The sequence below is a fragment of the Typha angustifolia genome, chromosome 2 (assembly GCF_048772165.1).
Source record: "Typha angustifolia cultivar Huaian chromosome 2, ASM4877216v1, whole genome shotgun sequence".
NCBI classification, from domain to species: Eukaryota; Viridiplantae; Streptophyta; class Magnoliopsida; order Poales; family Typhaceae; genus Typha; species Typha angustifolia.
The window spans coordinates 7380395-7400149 of NC_133240.1; the positions used below are offsets into that span (position 1 = coordinate 7380395).

Consider the following 19755-nt stretch of genomic DNA (forward strand, 5'->3'; position numbering starts at 1 on the left):
ATATATATTAAATAACTCAAATATTTTTTTCTTAAAATTTTGAAATAAAATTAACTACTATAGGTTTTTATAAATTCTTTTCCTTATATAGAAATTCGTCTAAAATATTAGACCACTTTAGAACTATTTTAAATAATTTATACACAAGCAAAATAATTTTTAATTTTAATTAGTTAGATTTGACTAATTAACTAACAGAACTATTTATTTTATGAATCAAACCACTTTGAAAGAGTGGGGCTTTTCAATTAAATTATATTAAACCTTTTATTTTAGTTGAGTGCATATTTTCTTAGAATAGAGTTTATAATTTACATATAACATATACATCAGAGTCTATTATTACAACAATAATGTAAAAAAAGACCAAAATTTTATTTACTAGATTTAATTTGCAAATCACCCCAAGATTTTCAACCGACCGTTCAAAAACTACTCCTCCAATCTCTATCAATCACCGTTCTCATTTTTACTCGACCATTCTCCGAGAAATTTCTTCCCTTTCTCTCTGGTCTTCCAATTCTCCAGGCCAGGAGAAAAGTACGACATTCGAGCTGTGGTACTGGTATTGGATTCTGACGTACCTGTGTCGGGATTAAAATTGGTACTGAATTCGTCCTAATCGAGTTTAAATATTTGATCTTGATATGTGTATGCGGCTTTTGGAGGGATTCGCAGTCGCCATTTGCTCGCAATCCTTCGGTCTTTTGCCCAAGTTTTGCAATTTGTGAATCGATTAGCTTTCCCCTGTTCGATTCTTCGCAAAGATCCGGAGTTGCGTCCGGTTCTTTGTGGCAATAGGAGCTCTATAGCCTTCCGATGGCAGCCATGGATGAAGGAGAGATTGATCTCTCGAATCCGGAGGTCTTCTCAGTCCCCAATGGTGGTGAGAATCCCCTAAGCAGCTGCTCCATGGATAGCTTCTTCGACGAGATCCTTAAAGATCAACACCATGCTTGCACCCATACCCACACCTGCAACCCCCCGGGTCCCGACCTCACGCACACCCACACCTGCTTCCATGTCCACACGAAGATCCTCTCGGCGCCCGCAGACGACACAGCTGAGTCCGCGGAGAAGTGCTCCGTGTCAAAGAAGCGGCCGTGCGGTAACCGGGAAGCAGTTCGGAAGTATCGGGAGAAGAAGAAGGCTCGAGCGGCCTCTCTAGAGGAAGAGGTGGTCCGATTGACAGCTTTGAACGAGCAGTTGATGAAGAGGCTTCAGGGCCAAGTTGCTCTTGAAGCAGAGGTTATGAGGCTTCGATGCCTTCTCGTGGATATTAGGGGGAGGATTGAAGGAGAAATTGGGTCTTTCCCTTATCAGAAGCCAGCGAGAGCGGCGGGGATGTTAGCATCGAATGTGTCGCAGGCGAATTTGCTCGCCGGTGCTCAAGTTGTCAACTCCTGTGATTTCCGCTGTGATTATCCGGTGCACTGCGTTAATCCGGGGATGCAAGGGAAAAGTGTGGGTGAGAATGGTGAATCCAATGGTCAGGGTTTTGGAGCTTGTGAGATAAGCAATGTCAAGTGCACGGGGAGTTCAAATTCTGGATCTAGGAACATTCTGCCCTCTGGGCGTGGAAATGGAAATGCTGCGCCTGTTGGCTGTTCATCAGATGCTGAAAAAATCTAAGGTTAGATTTATATTCCTTTCCTATAAACACATTCATTTGGCATACATGCAGTTCTTTATCTTTGTGGATTGACTTCTTAGTTGAAATATATATATATATATATATATATATATATATATATATATATATATGTAATGCTCATAATCTGTTTCATTTTCAATTCAAAGTCTAGCTAAATTATTGCCGGACTGATTTTAAGATAACTCTCCAGAATTGGTTGGGAAATTGTACTGTTTTACGAAGGAAGAAGGATGGATCTTCAATATCATGTTCGCATTTCCAACAGCTTTGGTCTTAGAGTGTCTTCATTTCTTTTATAATATTTTTCGATTGTCAGTGCCAAATATTTTATTTCTTAGCTACATTCTATGTTGTATTGTCGAATTATTCCTGAAAGAACTAGCACAATTCATTTGGAACTTTAAAGAATTTCAGGGAACATGTACATGTGAGAGTCCTAAATAATCAAATTATTAGTGTTCTTACAGTTTCCTTTCATATTTTTCTGAAGAGACTTGGCATTATAGGAGCCTTAAGGAGTACACCTGTATAGTGATGTGCAAGTATATACTTACCTAACTAGCCATGATTGATAGTTTCTATAGCTAAAAACACATTGAATAGCTTTTCACTGAGTTGAGCAGTCGATGTCAGCTATATCACGCACCTTGTCATGTTATTACTTCTACATAGGTATGACATTTGGGTAGGTTTACAACTAAATAACCATAGTTTTTTTTAACATTAAACATAAATCAAGTGGCTATCTGAAATGTGCAGCTTGGAGGGTTGATTGTCAGCTAAATGTACGGCAAGCTATTTTATTCCTGTTTAAAGGATAATGATTGACAGAAGAATTGCTAACAGTTAATACCTAATTCATTGTTCTACCTGTTACCATTTGTATGTATAGATGGAATAAGTTCCAAGCATGATACCCAAGTAAGTCTTGACAACAGAAAGGTTCACGTTTTGAGGAATTATCAAATTCCTGGAGTATGGACCATTCCTTGATCTCTCTTATAGACAATTGGACCAACTGGAAAATTCTCTGACATTCGATCTAGAAGCAGAAACTGCAATCATGCTTGTGGTTTGTCAGGATTCACATAAAATTATACTTTCACAATGTTGCCTATAACTTGTTTTTTGCATCAACATTTTTCTGCATGATAATTTAAGTATTGTTTATTTAATCTTGATAATTTTATCAGGAAGACATGTGGTGTTGTATGGTTGATCTTCTGCTGGCAATGGGTTGATATTTCGCTTCATCAGTCAATGACCAATTCTAAGTAATGGCTTACGCTTTCTAGGTCCTTTTCTTGTTTATAGATGCTGCTCTTTCACTGGACAGATCCACATTGCATTTACTGTATTAAACTTTTGCTCGGTTCTTCTCTCGAATTGTTCAATTAACAGTACTGGATCTGCATGTAAGATATTGGTTCTGTGATGACTGTCGGCAGCTTCCTGATTGGGAATCATTTGTAGACAACAAGGAAGTCTTAAATCCATATGTCTGAATTAAAGAATTGGTTATACTCTGATGAAACATGTGTGTCTCATTATATCGCATGAATTACACGTTAATTTTGCTTTACATCTGATACTGGGTGCTACTCCTAAACTTACATTTTTCTTTTCAGATGCTTTATTTACTAGATAGACTACTCTGGCTGATAAGATTATTAAGCGTTGGTGGATGATAACCATTGAAACTTATTGGTTCCTCAGGAAACTTTGTTTTGTACTAAAGTTGGTTTAGCACCTGGTCTTGTATGATCTTCTAGCTGGGCTGTGGATTATCAATTTTTGCCTCACAGCATTTACTTACCTTTCTGTCATGATATGGAACACATCTATAAGCTGTTTAATATAATAAAAACTTTTCCATCTCCAACAGAGGTGTCTGCACAGCTGACTATATTTCTATCAGACTTGTCCTTCTTGGTAAATTTTTTTCATCACAATCATGTCGAAGTATCACAGTGCAGCGACTGTAGTGTCACTGTTAGAACATGACAATGGAGATGAGGTGATCCAGGGTCTGTAGAGATGAATGTGCCTTCAGATCTGAAAAAGACTTCAAAGGAAGTATCATGAAAGCAATCAACATTTGGTGAAATAGAAGTACTGGAATACTGAATACTGCGTTTATTGCATTCTTTTTTGTTTGTAGGACTTTGAGCTATCACATGTGCCAAAACATTATATGATGAATAATTATATGGGATAAAGAAAAAAATTAGAATTGGAACAAAATTAGGACTTATTCTGGGATACAGAAAATTTTTATCCAAATTTCTTATTAGGTGTTTGGTTGGAAACAAAAGAATAAATGCTTGAATAAAAATATGGAATAATATGGTGTTTGGCTACGAAAGTTAGGATAAGAGATAAAAATAATTAAATTTGATCTTATTGCCTTTTTCAGCTTAATGTAAGTAAGTATTTGCTTATTTTTTTTTGTTGATAAAGATAAGGAAATAGGTTTAAATTAAATATAAGTTATAATTTTATTTTACTACTTTTACATTATATAATGAATTATTTTAGAATTTTTGGCCAAAAAATTGATGTAGTTTTTAACCATAATTTACATGTATACGGAACATCATGAATAGCATCACAAATGGACATCTAATATCAAAACATTTTTATTACAAACATATTTTAATATATTATAGTTACACTATAATTTGGTAATTCAGTAATTATTTTAGTCATATTACAATCTGGTAATATATACTAATATATAATAGTCATTACAAATATAAATTATAGTCAATAATTGAACTTTCTATAAAGGCAATTCGGTAGTTTGAACAGTTTGAATAAATAGGTGTTATATCCAATTTCTTTATCCCAAAATAAAAGCTTTCTTTTTTTTTCATTTTTACTTATTTGAGAGCATTTGCACCAAAATTTTTTTTTATAGTTTTTAAAAATAATAAACTTGAGTCTCTATGCCCAACTTTTATTAAAATTATACGTATTTTTTTAAAAAGTATATAATTTAATATAAAACACTGACGTATTTAATTTTAAAAGTCTAATCTTATAATTACTAAAACCTTAAAGCATTTTCCTACGAATAGCCCCTTGTTTGGTAGAAATTTTCTAAAATAAAAGAGAACTTATCCCAGATAACTCTCCCTACTCCAACCAACCAAACATCTCCCTATTCCGACCAACCAAACATACCCCTAAATAGCCACAGTTGTTCGGGCCAGTAAAGTTTGAAATCCAAAATAAATACTAATATATTTCTAGCAGCAGGGAAAAGATATCCATCAGTAAGGCCTAATAAGATTAATGCCAAAATTATAAGATCATGCATATCTGAGACATTAGATCTTATAACAGATTCATCTCGAGTTAAAGCCTACACAACACCCCATATAACATAGATCCACCACCACATTATAGATAAATGTAAACCAGAATCCAGATAATATAATCCAATCACAGAGAAAGAACGATTCATGAGCTTCTCAGAATGATTTGATCACTCAAAAGCCCACTGGTTCTCCCTTCGCACCTCTTCCTCTTCTTCCGGAGAAAAGTCATTCTTAATGTTGAAAGTCTTGCGAATCTCTTCTGGTGTCTTCCCCTTAATCATGTCTGCAACAGTTTGGCAAGTCAAATCCAGTAGTCCTTTGATGTTCAGATAGTTTGCAGCCTGAATAGACAACAAGATCATCATCCTAATATAAAAGCAGAGGCACAAACAATATGTTAAATGGAAAGCATGGTAAATACTTTGTGAAGATCTACAATCATGCCAAAGGAGATGTATCACTTCCCCGAATTTGCACAACCTAGCAATATATTGGAGATACTACAGGTAATACCAACATGGAAAAGATATGTTTGGATGTCTGAAACATATTGTTTTACAAGTTGCAGATAGGTTATGAAGGTGCAACTTCAGCTCATCATATCAAAGAGGATAACCAATATTCATGCAGGTATAGCAAAGATTGACTAGAAGAGGTGATCAAGCTTTCCAAATGTTTCTATGCGCATCTGCCAAATTCATCTAAAATGATCCACGACCTCTAATCGAGAAAGGTGAGAGGGATGGCGAAGCAGCAGCAAGGGCAACGACGTCTGCAACGTCAAGGGAGCCTATTTTCTCTCCCTTCGGGCCAATAATGGCGCCTGTTTTCTCGTGACATGGCCAACACATGCCACGACACATGTTGTGCCATGCCAGTTGGTGGACGGCACGTCAATATTTGTTTCTCCTATGTTATGGTTTATGCACTTGGAAACCACCACCTACTTACATACATGTGATGCATATCTACAGAAATTCATAGAAATGTTATGCAAAACTAACAATGATTGTAAATCTAGGTTAAGAATGCTGTCTTAGTCATTATGGAGTGGAAAGTTCTTTCCAAGACAACTGTGTGAATGAGGAAACAAGAGCTCTTTTAAGTCAAATGACAAGAAAAAAGTACACCATAGCACATCTACACCATTGAAGTGATTAAAAAGAATATTAGGGTAACATCTATAAAAAATGATGAAAGATACAAAATACAAACATGATGAGATACAAATACCAAGTACCTACCTCCAACCAGCCAATAAGAATTGAGTGAAAATCGTGCAGAAAATTATATAAAACATTAAGAACTAAGATGAAACTATGCAAGAAGAAAGGAGAATTGCATCTGAATGCATTATACTTATCCAGAATGAACTTCCAATATCTTCCTTCAAGTCCATATATAGGAAAGTATTAATAACACATGAGCTCAATATCCATCATTAAATGAGCACTCCAACCAAACTAGAACAGATAGTAGTCTCTCTTCAACTTGACTTATCTTCATGGAACTGCCAAAATTAGCAATACATCACAACCACAGGTCCACAGACCACAGCCTAAATTCTAGAAGAAATCATAGATGAATCTGAGATGTACTTATATTTTTAGATGTGATGCATATGTGAAGTATACAATAACTATCATATTTGATATCCATTACAACTCATTCACATGAGCGTTAAGATTATCTGTGCTTCATAATGTGACAGCAGCAGGGTGATCTTATTGGAGAGTGGAGCCAAAAGGTTGACAGAGGGAGTATGAAATAAGAAACTACGCTTTTTGTGTCTTTCCATATTGAATGTATTTAAACTAAGATTTCAAGTATTGGGATCAGGATCGGGATCGGAATTGGCCGTAAAAAATATACATATTGACTGTATCGACTTGTATTTTAAAATAGAAAATTTCTAAAATTAAAAAATATATCTCTCTCTCCCCTTTCTTATACAAATAAGAAATCATTTTCTTTCCCTCTTCCACTAACTCTCTCACATCTCCTTCTAATCTCTAATCTCTCTCGCTTTTAAAAAACCTTGATGCCTCTCAAGCTCTTTCTCAGACTTCCCCCCTCCCTCTCTCATAGTGCCTCTCCCCCTCGCACTCTCTCTCCCCCAAGAAAACTGATGCTTCTTCAATGTAGATCAGCCTTCTTCAACGTCTAGCAAACTCATCTAACGCAATCTAGCTCCATTAACCTCTGACGACCTCAATATATTTTTTTCCTTTCTTCTCTCTTCGACGAGCTCCCCACCCTCTTTTTTCTCTCACCCCCTCTCTCACTTTCCTCTATTCTTTCCTTTTTTTCTTACTCTTCTCTCTCTCTATCTCTCTCTCTCCCTCTCCTTTACTCACCCAATTTGGTTTGTCTCGTCCGAAATGGCCGAAACTTATTCAATCCGGATCGGGCATTAGTCGATACCCCACTGAAACGGTCAATATGAGACCATTTCTACATACCAGATCATGATCAACTGAAACTGGAAACCTTGATTTAAACTTGTTAATAGATAAATGCATTATCATAATGAAAGTTCAATGGGTGGCAACTATTATTACCATATCTCTGTACTTTTATAGGATCGTCAATCTATTTTCCTAAATAGTAGCCATAGAAAAGAACTTAAGAAGGCAATTTAGCAAACCAATCAAAGGAAATTTCTATCCTCTATAAGAATCCCATTGGGAGTCTTGTGACTAATGCTTTCTACAATTTCATCTCATTATTTATGCACTACTTTTACAGCAGATTCTTCAAATGGAGAACTCAGGTTAAGATGCAGCGCTGTTCCTTCCCACCAGAAATAAGAAGTGCTGACTTGAAGTTGAAGGTCATTTAAGCACCCATAATCCTTCCTTTTACCTCACTAATATGATATTTCAGTTAGTTAGATGTAGTTCAAAATCACTATATTTATTTTGAGAACTCCTTTTGCTAACTACTTGCATGTATTTATGTTAGTTTGACATAAACTCAAATGAATCTAATATGAAAATCAAACAAGCATGCATGAAACTCCTATTTTTCACTTGTTCTCGAGTCATTTTATATACTGTACAACTGCACGTAAATACATATACACACGACCATGCATGCACATGCACAGATGCACACACAAAAGATGAAGTCTTGATTACTTGCCCAATTCAAGAGGGATAAATGTGGGACAAGAGCAGAGATAGAAGCAAATGATGGTAAGTTGAACAAAAAAATTGACGAGAAAAAGAAGAAGAAAATATAAGGAAGTGCAGTAAGTATAGTGTCTATTAATATATAAGAGAAAAGGAGAACATATGTAAGCCAGAGATATCTTCGTATACTCTCGCTCTGTTCACTAGCAATGCGAAATCAATGAACAACTAGTTTATAACTATGATTTCCTATTCTAAAGAAACCCGGTCTGCATAAATCAAAGCGTGGAACCTCATGTGAAACATAATGATGTACCAAGTAAAGCATGCCATTAATGCAATTTCATTTCAAAAGCAATATCTTATCAATAATTGACAACCAAAAACAAGTTGCATTAAACCTTTCACAAAGAATTTCTCAAGTACATCTTATCAAATCTAAAACATTGACAACAACCAGACCAACATTAGCTATCAGATAAATTTACAGATAAACTTCTACTAACTAATACAAAAATATACATTAAGAAAAAATAAAATAAAACCCCAAATCCAACACAACATAGGCGTAAAAGAAACTAGAAATATCCGAATGTACTTTGAGATGGATCGCATACCAAGATGAGGTCGAAGAGGGTGGCCTGGTCAACCTTGACGAACTCGGAGTCCCACTGCTTGAGCTCCTCATCAGCCGCCTTCGACGACTCGTCCGCCGACGCCTTGGATGCGGCAGCAGCGTCGACGTGCTTCTTGCAGTACTCGATGACCTTGGAGAGGATCTTGGAGGTGACGTTTGGGAGCGGGATGCTGTTCTCGACGCAGTCGTCCTCGATCATGTGCTTGATCGTTTGCGACTCCATGGCAACCAATTCCTCCACCTCGAACACCTCGCCGTCCGAGCTCTTCAGGGTTATCTTCTTCGCCATGGCCGAGGACTCGATCGAGAGATCGAGTGGGGAGGAATGGTAAATCTTAGAGGAGGAGGAGGAGGAGGAGGTAGATTAGATAACCCTAGGGAGGAGAGCACACGGGATAGATTTCGAGGTCACGAAGAAAGGAAGCGTGTGGAAATGGAAGCAACTTCTTATAAATTAATGTCCTGCGACAATGGATTTGGTTTTTTTTCTTCCAATAGATATAAACTCCCGATCCGCATCCGAATCCGGTTAGAAACGATACGGATCTCCGAATCTTGTGATTTTGTAGCCAATTGGATACTGCCACGTATCCATATGTAGCAAAATCCTACATTAGTTTCTGATCTCCCACCGTAAAACCCCCTTCTTTCTCTCTCTCCCCAGAACAAAACGCAATCTTTTTTTTCGACTTGTTTTTCGCCATGGAGAGGCTTATCTCTTCTTCTCTCCCCTCGCGAACTATTACCACCTTCCCAAGACCTCGTCTTCTCGCCCCACGAGTCTCCTCGGTTGCTAGGTTTGGTCTCCCTTCGCTCCCCCACCATGGCTTTAAGCCGCTTCGCTCGCTCGTCTCCAAACACGAAGGCCCACCTACTCCTCTTCGCCTCTCGCCCGTTGCTGGGACGTCTCTTCCTGTTTCCGGTGAAGATAAGGGGAGAGAAAGTTACCCATCTGGTGAACCCTCTGGAGCAAGCCGATTAGGTGACAATTTCGTTCAAAAGGTGCGATTTTGCATTTGTTCCTCTGTCTTTATCCGGCAATTGACATACTTTTTCCTATTCTTTATAGTTTTTCGTTAGATGATCTCTTCGTACTCTTCATTGGTGGTGTGAGTTAATTGTTATTGGGTTATTGATTTCCAAAAGCAAGGCTGGACTATGCCTTGATTATTAATAAATTTCTTGAAAATTAGTAATTGTGCTGTAGTTAATTTGTACCGGAGTATCGATATCTGGTGATGCAATGTATTTGGGCCATGTTTTTGGTACAATAAATTAATAATTTTGATAATTGTATTTTTGTTTAACTAAAATGGTGCCTTGATCAACTCACTTATTAATATGTGAAATGCAATTATTTTGTGTAGAGTTTGAGATTTATCATCTCCTCTTCTTGATATATTTCTGTCAAGATTTCTTTTTTCTTTTTTTTTTTGTAAAGTTCCTATTTCTAGTAGCTTGATTGGTGTATGTTTGCCATCTTACAGTTGAGAACTGTCATGCATCTGAGTTGCATTGTGTGCAACTGTTGCAGTCTTGCAGATTCAGTTGGGTCGTTAATATTAATGTAGTTAATTGCTTAGGGATTATTCTCATGATCATTTCTAATCAAGCATCTAGCTACGAAGATTCTTTAGTAACTTTGGATGCAGTGGTACCTTGGGAATTCCATAAATAATTGATTTAGATCTGGATTCATGAAAACTGGCTGAATAAAGTGGCCTCATATAACTGTCGATCTAAAAAAGTATCCTACATGCTAATCAAGTTACTATACCTTCCTTGCCATTTCTAGGTTATAGAAGGTTCTATGCCGGTATTATTCGTAACTTCTGTAACCAATATACTCTAGAATATGTATACTCTTGCCATCATTCTTATTGATTATGCTAACAGAACTTTCATATTCTATGTTTCAGGTTGCTTCTGCTGCATTTATTGCTCTATTATCAACTTTAATTGTGACCACAATACAATCGGTTCTAGCACCACCAGCCTATGCAACTTTTCAGTCTGCTGCCAAGACGAGTGGAGGACTCATTAGAACTGAGTTGCTGAGTAGCGCATGGACTGGTTTTTTTGCAGGTTGCCTTCACACTCTCTCAGGCCCAGATCATCTTGCTGCCTTGGCTCCATTATCCATTGGACGAACGAGAATGGAGAGTGCTGTAGTAGGGGCACTTTGGGGATGTGGCCATGATGCTGGCCAAGTGATATTCGGCCTTCTGTTTCTTGTGCTCAAGGATCGTCTGCACATTGAGATTATCCGCACATGGGGGACGAGAGTTGTTGGTTTAACTCTTCTTGTGATCGGTGCTATTGGAATTAGAGAGGCTTCAGAGGTGCCTGCTCCATGTGTGGCTCTAGAAAATGGGGAATGTGATGTTAGTTTGATTGAACCCTTAGATGCTGCACCAGGTGGGAAGAAAAAAATCGGATTTGCAACTTTTGCCACTGGAATTGTCCATGGTTTGCAGCCAGATGCACTTATGATGGTCTTGCCTGCGCTAGCTCTTCCGTCACGCTTGGCTGGTGCTGCATTTCTAGGTATGTTTCTGCTTGGGACCGTGGTCGCAATGGGGAGTTATACAGTTTTCATCGGTTCATGCACGCAGGCTCTGAAGGAAAGGATTCCTAGGATAACAGAAAAACTGACATGGGCTGCTTCTCTTGTAGCAATATCCATGGGGCTTGGCATTCTTATCAGCCAATTCTTTGGTTTTAGCTTGTATTAATCAATTTTCACTTACAACTTTTTTTTTCCCCCCAAAGATTCTATTTTAAGAGTAGGAACTGCATAATGAAAGTTAGTTATCTAGCAATTGTAGCTTCTAATTTATCCATCCTTCCCTTGGTGATTCAAGTTAATCTAGTAAAAGAGATTTCTGGAAAAGTTAATCTAGGTTTCAAGTTCATAAATGCAAGCAAGATATGCTAATAATTATTCTGCATTTATTATGTTTGGCTTTCTTATCCTGTACTGAATAATCTTTAGCAAGATTGGTTGAAAGCTTCAATAATTTCTAGGAATCCATTCCAGCATGGGTAAAAAAGCCTTTGCTACGCAATCAAACTTAGGAATGTCTCTCATATTCTATTATCTTTTATGCGATTCTGTTCTTGGATCACTGTCCATGATTAGTATGCAGAACCCAAAATAAACTTTTCCCTGAATGTACTCTCTAATTTAACTTTGTGCTATTTTTAAAATCGACTTGGCGACTGTGCACATGTTGCCAATAAAACCAACCAACCAGTGGATTGGCCATCCACCTTGAAGGTAACTAGGGCTAAATGTCAATGGGTTATGTGTACTTGGGTTGAGGATTTTCCTACTCCAGTTTTTTTTTTTTAATTTTTTTAATAGGGAACCAAACACATACTAAACAGTGTCTATGATATAAAAGGAGAGAAAATATAATAACAATCTGTGGTTAGGCCAAAATTTGGAGTGCCTCCTTGATCTTTCTTGACCCTTTTATGATTCTAATTAATATGCAACAGTATGATAGATGTTAATTTTAATATTAAAAAGACCAAAATACTTGTTTTTTTTTTTGTTTTATAACAACTAAGTTTATAAAATAATCCTTTTGTTGAAAATTGACGTATTATTCTTCTTTCATCTTATTCCTTCTCAGTTTTATATTTCAGACATCGCAAGTATTCCAAAACTGGGTAATATAGAAGAACAAAATGGTTAGAAGTTTTTTAAAAAATTAATAGAAAAATTATCTTCGCCGTTATTTTTCGATTGCATATAAATTAAAAAACAAGGAGAACATTTGAGAATATGGCCCGAGTAAAAGGGGACAAAATTTAATTTTTTCCCTTCAAAATTACACTAAGATAGAGTTTACTTTTAACAAGGAGATGAATCTAGGTAGGTAGGAACTAAAATTGAAGAGCAGAAGTTTCTATCCCTTTTCTATTTTATATTTTCTAAAAAGCAAGCAGTTGGTGATTACTGATTAGTTTGGTCGATTTGTCTGTCATCTTTCTAGTTTTTATAACACTTATAGTAGAAAATCTAACAAGTAGTCAAGTGGAGTTGCCAATGATTACCCATAGCTTCTTAAATTCATTCAGAAGCTCGACTTCAAATAAGATTAAGAGAGGATCAGACAAGAAAGATCAACAACATACAAATCTCTGCTCAGTGCACTAAACAAACAGCGTCATCATCATACCTCGTTTATCCAACTAACGTCAAAGTGTTAAAACATATTAAGCCAATAACATGCGTTTCCAGAGGAACATTGTGCAATTTGATTTTTTGAGAAAAAAAACATTGTGCAATTCCTCGTCTCCTGCCTAAATAACATTATGCAATTTGCAATCTGAGTGCTAAGTGAAACTCATGTATAAACTTACAAATAAGATCATCTTACAAAATATACACAAACTGGAAACCAAGCTTATTCATTCTTTGTGAAAAAGACAAATTTATGGTGCTCTGGGTATCAATGGGCACTAACGAGGAAAGGATGTTGGCAGACACCGCATTCGATTGTTTCAGATCCGGAGGTTGGAACTTGAACCTGCAAATGAGGAACCTGATGACTAAGTACTAATCGGATACAGAGGTGCGCGGATGCAGACATATTTCAGGAATAAGAAAAACAACACAATGAGGTTCTATGCATATAATAGATTCATCTTATTTTTACCTGAAGATGGACGGTGCATACAGGACATGCAACTTCTCTCATCCGCTTACTGGATTTGTCAGAAGTCTTCAAACCTATCGAGCAGCATGCAGAAAATTTTAGATATGGTATGGAGTATTAAAGTGTATTTCCAGATTGAAGTAACCAAAAGAATACCTGAGGATGACTTACGATTCTTTTCCATCTCCTCCTGATCAAAAAACCCAATTGGTCAGTCACTTCAATAGATTACAGATATCGTCACATATGTTATATCCTCCATCCTATTCAGCTAAATTCTATTTTTTTTCCTTTTTCAGAATTTATTGGCAATAGTTGCAGCATAGGCCTTAAGGTTTTTGACAAGGCCCCCTATTGCCAGCCACAAAACTCTGCAGTTTCAACTGCAGAAATTTGCTAAAGCCAAGGTATGTGGCACTGCCCTATTGCCTTGGAGGGGGTTCGAGGTGGGCTGTCTGAAATGCAGCCTCCACTGAAAAGCTCCCACCAATCAGGTACCATGCCAGCATGCCAGTCCCCATCAGCAAAGAGGCAGCAAGTTATAGGATCATGGCACATAATCAAGTATACAATACTGGTCCAACGGCACAGATGCCCTCTCCCAAATTGGCAAGTGAATGCTGGTTAATTGCTAGAGTAATAATAAATATATTGTTCTCTTTTTTGGTCATCATTTCTTTGAATCAGATCTATCAAAATAAGCAGTAAATCATAAGAAATTTAAATACTGGAAGATACCTGAAGCTTTTTGGCAAGATCTTCATGACTGTGCAGTGTAGCAGGTTTACTGGCAGCTTCCTTTGCAATGCTTAGCCTATGAGAAACTTCTGCCTGTGGACAATACAATAAAAGAAACAGCCAGGTATCACTGTGCAAATCTGTATAATGAAAATATCACAACCAGAATTTAAGGTGACAAACTGTCTTTCTATTAGTCAGGAAAGATGTAAATTCCTACCAATTCTTGCTGCTGCAATATTTCAGAATTGCTGCTATATTAAGAGAGAGTATCATTCAGGGTAATTAGCTCTTCTGGATATTCTTTTTTCTGTCCTCTGAATACTAAATCCAATAACACAGTTATAACCTTACATGGACTACATTGCAGCCAATCATTATGTCTTGACTGAAAAATTCAAAAAGTTCAACCTATAAAGCAATTAATTTGACTGATATATGGAAAGAATTATCTATGTCCCGTAAAAACATATTAAGGGGGAAAAGGGTGCCCCACTGTACCCTAAGGCTACAAAGGGTACAAAACTATAAATACTCATTTAAGGCATTAATTTTTCCATCCTCCTAAATGATGGATGATGCCAGACCCATATAGATCAAATTAAGATCTTAAATAAAGAACCTGCCAAAATGAACTAGAATTAAATAGTGCATCAAGATAAAGCAGACAGGAATACCATGCATCTATCACAAACTCGGACTGGTTGAGCATTCTCATCCGCAGTAAGAGCAATTCTACCCTGTGTACACTTGTCACAGAAGATGTCGCCACAATTCCTGCAATGATGCTGAGAAGATGAAGTAATCATGTTAGCGCATGAAAAGTTGAACCTTGAGCTATGATCAAGATCATAAATGATTAATAATCAAATCACAAAGTTTATTACCCTTCGGTTGAAAGCTCCAAAATCGCCCCCACATGACGTGCATTTATTGACTGCTTCATCTGGAACCTAAGAAAAGGAAGTGCAATTAGACCAAATCAAACTAACCAGTCCAAGTAAATGGAGAACCATAAACTAAATTGACCCAAAATAAATCCAACAATATATAGTAAAAATAATCAGAATGATTAATGTCACCCCCTGCATGAAAATGTACAGAAGAACCAAAATATGTCATAAAATTGTCATAATACATCTCTCACTATTACTCTAAAAGGTAAGGTAACTAATATCCCAAATTAAAACCAACTAAGACCAGTCCAAAAAAAGTAATCTCACCACCGGATAGAAAAGGCTTACATGCTTAGTTGCAAGTCAATGAAACACCTTCTATGGACTATGGGCAATAGTTAACACAACAAACCCAAGAACTATATCCATAAAAAACTGAAAAGCCTAGAGCACAGGGACTAATGAGGTCAGAAACTACTGAAGAGATAATTAAATGAACATAATTTAGCAAACACAGCTTCTAATGGTGAGTTAAGATGTAAATAAGTGAAAATGTAAAAAATGAGTATACTAAAGCTTCCAGATTACCCAATACTACTTTCCTTTAAATTCATATGACGGACCTACTTATAATTCACCTTAAAGTGATTGATCCAAATAATAGCGAATCTTGAATTCTGATGTCACCACTAAACAGGAATAACATTCAAGATCAAATTCACATTTTAGTGAAACTACAGAAATTCTCAGAGTATAGTAGTTTGCCATTATACCAAGGTCCCTACAAGAATACAACCTTTCTCATTTACCCATAATAGGTCATAAGAACCTTAGTGAAGCAAGAGATAATAGACAGTGACAACATCTAATGAGTAAAGGACTGCTACAGACATAAGCATTACAAATAGGATAATCCGCTGAGTATATTAAAAATACATATCCAACATATCGAGAAGATAACAATTTCTAAATGAAAACCAGATCAGTTAACCAAATATCACACTAACACAATAGAGAAATTTTTACATAAGCCAACTTGCAGGGAAAAAATTAATCACAAACTTCTTCACCAACAAGATAGTGTAACAACAAAGTAAACAAAAGTTGATCTTCCAAGAAATATATGTGCCAACTGAAATGTGATCAGAGATCATTGTGAAAGAATAGAGACCAAGCTTACCCAATGGTCTTTCTCCTCGTTGACAGGTTTTATCAAGTTCATCCAATCAAAACCTTTCTTCTTTTCATTTGGCTGTTCAGATGGCTTGCCAGCATCAGCAGCTCCTTTGCCTCTAGAAAGGCTATTTCCACCCATCTCCTTAAACTAAGATCGGAAATATCTCAGAATGAGATTCTTGGTATGACAAACGTGCAACATAACTTCGAGATTATGCATCAGAACCATGTTAAAAGAACACAGGAGAGACTATGAAGCAGATAATTAGAAAGAATAAATAGAAAAGGTCAATATTTAAGTCATAGGAGAAGAAACATTGATGGCAAGAAATAACTTACTTTTGGCTTATTTCAAGTCTCAAAGTAAAGCCTACCATGAGAGTTGGGGTTTCATAGAAAAGGTACAAAAAGAGAAGGATCTCGAATATGCATCACATGCGGATCAGGCAGTTAATATATATGCATCTAAGTGTGTGTGTCTATATATATATATATATATATTCACCAAGAAACAGCCAGCTGAATAACCCATTCAACCCGATCCTTATCATTCTGTGGAAAAAGGTATTGAAACGGAATGTATGTACAAGCATGATTAAAAGGTCACAAAAAGCAGATTTTTACCAAATTTACATTGTTGTGGTGTATATAAGTGCACTATATGCCTGATTTACAGCCTTGAGGATAAATAACATAGCTCACTTATTATAGAGCAGAGATAACTGTAGATACGATGCAAATGATTAGTAGTAAAGAGAACAGGGATTAGATGTCGGACCTGCACCGTTGCGGCTGTCACTGTGTCAAGTAAGGTACTGGTAGTATAGCTGTTTGATTGTAGCCTTATCCGCCTTGGTTCAACATCAACAGAGCTCTTGGACCAAAAGGCTAAGATGGAAGAATCAACAACCTAGATAAAGATGGAACAAGTGTATAATCTTAGAAGTAAATCATAAATTAAGATAAAAACATAGCTAAGATTCTGCATCAAACAGTCTAAGCCAACTTACTTCACATCTTGTCACGTTCTCAAGCGGATAAATCCTCAGTGTTCTATTAGTACTTGGATCAAGCATCCGGATTCCATCCAAACCAATCTATGCAACAGAACAATACTTAATAATTTCTACACCATTATGACTAGTAAAGCAAATGTAAATTCATTAAAGTTTTGAAGGTCTACAGACAATCATAAGTCTACAAAATGATTAACTATGTACAGAATGAATTATCATGTGTTACCAAATTCATAATAGGAGTTCCATAATTCATATATTATGGGACTGAGAGGGATTTCAAATAATTCACGTCTTCTGGATGAATGAATGCCACACGAAAGAAAATGATTGACACATAGGAAAGAAGCAGAGACACAAAGTAATAGAAATCACAGCTGACGACAAGAACTCAAGTTTGACAATCTTAGAAGCTTAGCACCTTTATGAAGTTAAGGGCTCCATGAGCCTATGGCATGCTACTCACTGGTCTAAACAAAAAGTACTCGTATGTAGCTAGACAAGACGAAAAAGGAGGCAAAATACTCGGACATATAAAATGAAGAAACTAGGCTATACCCAACAAGGTAAATACATATCAAGAAACTAGGCTATACCCAACAAGACGACCAACTAGAGAACAATCCTAAATCAAAACTAACAAAGATTACATGTTTACCCAACTATCAGCTTGAAGCTCAAAAATCCAATTTCTTATGTATCAGAAAGAAGTAAGATTCTTGCTCTTCTTTTCCTGTTTAAAGTTTGCAATGATAACTAAGGAAAATGAAAGTGCCCATCTGAAGCTTAAATGTGCAAGTTTCAGCATGTATCAGTAATCTTACTCGGATACAGATGGTTCTTTTTTCTATCAGTACCTGACAAAGGACATCCATGGTACTCTGGCCATAAGTTTCTGCCAACAGCTTGACTCGGAATTTCTGCACACCATTCTTCACATCCTGTTGCACATCCACCTTCGGCACCGCCCTCACAACCTTTGGCTTACTCGCACCCTGCTCCTTTCTATCCAAAGGGGAGCTAATGGACCTCCCATAATCATCAAACAAAGCTGAAGACCTACTCCCGGTGGTTCCCCTAGCACCGTATGGCTCCGACCGACCACCATCATAAGCATAAACACCTTCACCGAGTCCATCATCTTGCACCCCAACCTGATCATAGCGCAAACCACTCTCAGGCTTCTTTCCATAAAGATCCTCCTCATAACCTGAGCTGCTCCGGTTGTACCCACCGGTCACGCCCGGCCCATACTTCCCAGAATTGTCATTGAAATAGGCACCGCCTTGATCTAACCGAGCAGCGCTGGATTCGTAGGGGTTCTCATAGGACGGGTAAGCAGAGGACCCGAGATTCGGATTGGGATTTGCATGATGGGAATAATTCACGGCCGGCGGCTGATGGCTATCATAGGGGTAATACGGAGCAGAAGAGGGCTGCTGCGGGAGGGAGTACGGCGCTGGTGCAGGCGCTGGCACCGGCGCCGGATCCGGCTGGTACGGCGATGGATTGTAGGGTGGAAAGGAGGTAAACTGGGGAGATTGGGGTAGGTTTTGAGGTTGGGGATTAGAGTAGGAAGGAGCCGAAGGAGGGATATCAGGATTGTGGGGATAAGGAGGGTAAGAGGCGGCGGCGTATTCAGGGGCGGAGTAGTGGGAATAAGGCGGAGCCGAGGCGTAGCTCGACTGGATTGGAGTGGACGAAGGGAATTCTCCTGGATTAGGGTTAAGGCTAGTGAAGGAGGAAGCGTACTGTTGGGCGTAGTAGGAGGGGTTGTATTCGTTACCTTGCTGCATCTCCAGTGGTGGCTTCTCTTCTCCGATCGACGAAGAGATGAAGATCGTGAGATCGCGAGATCGTGAGATCGCGAGATCGAGAGCTAGGGTTAGGATTTGGTGGATCTGCGAGGTCGAAGAAGATGGATTGTTTGTACCTTTTCTCCGTCGCCTTCGAAAGAAGAGTTGGCTTCGGATGCGGAGTAGTTTCGGTGTTTTCTCCGAACGGGAATCTTCATTCTTCTTTGCTCCGAGGGAGAGATTAGATTAAGATGATCCGTGAGTTACTACCGTAGATCGTGTCGACAAGAGACGGATATAAACGGTACAGATGATTCGAGTTGACTATGTCAAACTGCTTCGCTGTGCAATGGAGAGGCAAGAAACCGACCATAACTCGGGTTCGGATCTTTGATATGGGCCCCGTTATGGGAGTTTGTCTTTAATGGGTTACAGTCATAGATGGGCTCGAGCCAACTGGTAGATTGGAGATTTTTCCAGCAGTTCGTCCATCTGGCACCCTCTCATAGGCTAGCGCCACATCTCACCTCGAACAGAGGCTGCCACGTAAGCGATTGGAAAATTAATTGAATTCAAACTCATGAATCATACGTAGTTGAAGAAGCCAGGAGAACGCGATCCATTTTTGTGATCTTCTATATGTTATAATTTGTTTCATGAGAACTTTAACAATATTTTCAACTAGTTGTTTAGATGGTTAATTCCCAAAAGTGGC

The 19755-nt window shown here is 37.7% G+C and overlaps 4 protein-coding genes across 4 annotated transcripts; 2 read left to right on the plus strand and 2 right to left on the minus strand.

Moving 5' to 3' along the window:
• The first annotated feature begins 452 nt into the window (after positions 1–452).
• On the plus strand, positions 453–3200 carry LOC140777223 (basic leucine zipper 23-like). The gene is made up of 2 exons (XM_073121187.1): positions 453–1633; positions 2848–3200. Exon 1 carries the CDS (start codon positions 820–822, stop codon positions 1630–1632), a length of 813 nt encoding a protein of 270 aa, XP_072977288.1. The 5' UTR covers positions 453–819; the 3' UTR covers position 1633; positions 2848–3200.
• A 1725-nt stretch (positions 3201–4925) lies between these two features.
• LOC140770478 (SKP1-like protein 1B) lies at positions 4926–9175 on the minus strand. The gene is made up of 2 exons (XM_073111691.1): positions 8729–9175; positions 4926–5318 (listed from the first exon to the last, which is right to left on the minus strand). The coding sequence occupies exons 1-2, from the start codon at positions 9035–9037 to the stop codon at positions 5145–5147; spliced, it is 483 nt and encodes a 160-aa protein (XP_072967792.1). The 5' UTR covers positions 9038–9175; the 3' UTR covers positions 4926–5144.
• A 224-nt stretch (positions 9176–9399) lies between these two features.
• Positions 9400–11612, plus strand: LOC140771225 (chloroplast protein FOR GROWTH AND FERTILITY 2-like). Its single transcript, XM_073112679.1, has 2 exons — positions 9400–9750; positions 10668–11612. The coding sequence occupies exons 1-2, from the start codon at positions 9451–9453 to the stop codon at positions 11481–11483; spliced, it is 1116 nt and encodes a 371-aa protein (XP_072968780.1). The 5' UTR covers positions 9400–9450; the 3' UTR covers positions 11484–11612.
• Positions 11613–12975: 1363 nt separating this feature from the next.
• Positions 12976–19246, minus strand: LOC140770309 (protein FREE1-like). Its single transcript, XM_073111445.1, has 10 exons — positions 18102–19246; positions 17239–17325; positions 17007–17138; positions 16233–16376; positions 15044–15109; positions 14834–14944; positions 14157–14249; positions 13575–13608; positions 13419–13492; positions 12976–13289 (listed from the first exon to the last, which is right to left on the minus strand). The coding sequence occupies exons 1-10, from the start codon at positions 19038–19040 to the stop codon at positions 13212–13214; spliced, it is 1758 nt and encodes a 585-aa protein (XP_072967546.1). The 5' UTR covers positions 19041–19246; the 3' UTR covers positions 12976–13211.
• Between the last annotated feature and the right edge of the window lie 509 nt (positions 19247–19755).